At 52.4% G+C, this 1,690-nt stretch overlaps 1 protein-coding gene across 1 annotated transcript; it reads right to left on the bottom strand.

Moving 5' to 3' along the window:
- Positions 1–4: 4 nt before the first annotated feature.
- EMH_0094150 (uncharacterized protein) lies at positions 5–953 on the bottom strand (the record flags this gene model as incomplete). The annotated part of the gene is made up of 2 exons (XM_013502059.1): positions 5–15; positions 164–953. The coding sequence occupies 2 exons, from the start codon at positions 951–953 to the stop codon at positions 5–7; spliced, it is 801 nt and encodes a 266-aa protein (XP_013357513.1).
- Between the last annotated feature and the right edge of the window lie 737 nt (positions 954–1,690).

The raw sequence follows: 1,690 nt of genomic DNA on the forward strand, positions 1-1,690 counted from the left end.
ACATTCACCAGATTGCTGATGACATTCCGCCGAGCCCTTAATTCTTGCAGCTCCTTATCTTCGTGGATATACGCAACAGGTGTGCGCCCTTGGTATTCGTGGGGCGGCAAAGTGACAACGGCTGGAGGGACAGAAGGCTCCATGTACTCAACTTCGGGCACACCTGGCGCTGGACCTGGATCTGGTTGCTCTGGAAGCTGTGGCAAGGTAGGTTGTGGTGTAGTAGGCTCTACAGGAGGTGGCTGAGTCGCTTGTTGGGCGTGTTCTTCTGCTGCCGCTTCCTCTTCCTCTTCAATACCTGGTTGCGCCTGGGGAGGGGCTGTGGGAGGAGGTCCCGCCTTCCGGACAAACTGCTTTCCGGTCTTCCTCGTACGAGTTATCGGCCTCTGCACGAATCCTTCATCTGGTATTCCATCGCCACCAGGCTCCTCTGGTTGTTTCTCATGTGGAACTTCCGCTTTTGGCTTACGCGGCGGTATCGGCACGGGCATTTCTGGCGTAGGCATTTGGGGCAGGGGTATTTCTTTCGCAGGTTCCTCTGGCTGCGAAACTACCTGTTCCGGTGAATGTTCTTCTTCCTGCACAGGCTTTCCTTCTTCTGCTTCTTTTCCTTCTTCCCCTTTCGGTTGGGGTTCCTCTTGTGGGGGTTTAACTTCTTCTTCCGCCTTCTTTTTGCGCTCTCGCCCCCTGAGAAGTACAACTGCCCTTACTAAGATCAAGAAAAGCACAGTGAAAGCAATTACGTGGCATCGATTCTCTGTCAGATGTAAACTCGCCAGCTGCGGATCCACCATCTCCTGCTGGGCAGCCAGTTCGTCATGTAGCCTAGCCATCGTGTCGTCCGGTACTCCCCCGGTGGTTTCCAGTTCTGCATCATCCTCGGCGGCGTTTCTACCTGATGCCCGTGATGAGTACACATTCTGCTGCTCCACAATCCAGAGTGCCACAAACATCCACAAACACCAGAAATACCTGCGCAAGCCAGGCAGCTTGAATGACAGTTTCTTGCTTTTCATTGTCACAATGACGCCAGTCACCTGGAGTAGTATCGAACGTAGTGTAGATGCCAATAGACCCCTCCTAGGCTGATCACTCGGAGAGAGGTCGACTTGCTGAACCCCCCCAGAACATTTCAATGGTAACTGCTTGGCTCGATTGCAGGTCATGCAAAGATAATGCTGCTTTTCAGGTGAATAACTCCACAAAAATGCGCAAAGAATGATTTGGAAGGAGGGGGGCAGCGGAAGTGGTAACCTGCAAGCTAGCGATGTAGCTCGTGTGGGCCTCACGAAATTCTTTCTCACAAACTAATGACAGAAAAAACGACTGCTGATGGCTATTACAAACAAGAAGTAGTTTGACAGAACTTGTTCTTCAACTCAAAACTCGTATCGAGCGCTGCATCTCACGGGCGTGCCGCTCACGGCGGGAACCGTAGTGCGCGAGGCTTACAAGTGAGTTGATGCGTAATGCTCCAGTTATAGCATCCGTAAAATACGTTATTTAGAGATTCCGTAAGCCGGAATCGTCATGGTCGCTCAAGCGGGAGCTATACACCGCTGGCCGACAGCAACAGGAGATGCTGACGCCTTAGGGGAGGCGATGTCGATTAAGGAATCTCCCCCCTAGAGATGTCTGTAGAGGGGGCGTTCAGCCAAGCCGCAGGCAAACGGTCTCTTGTTTTCGGATG

Source organism: Eimeria mitis, genomic scaffold, assembly GCF_000499745.2.
Source record: "Eimeria mitis Houghton genomic scaffold, Emh_scaff8193, whole genome shotgun sequence".
Classification (NCBI taxonomy): Eukaryota; Apicomplexa; class Conoidasida; order Eucoccidiorida; family Eimeriidae; genus Eimeria; species Eimeria mitis.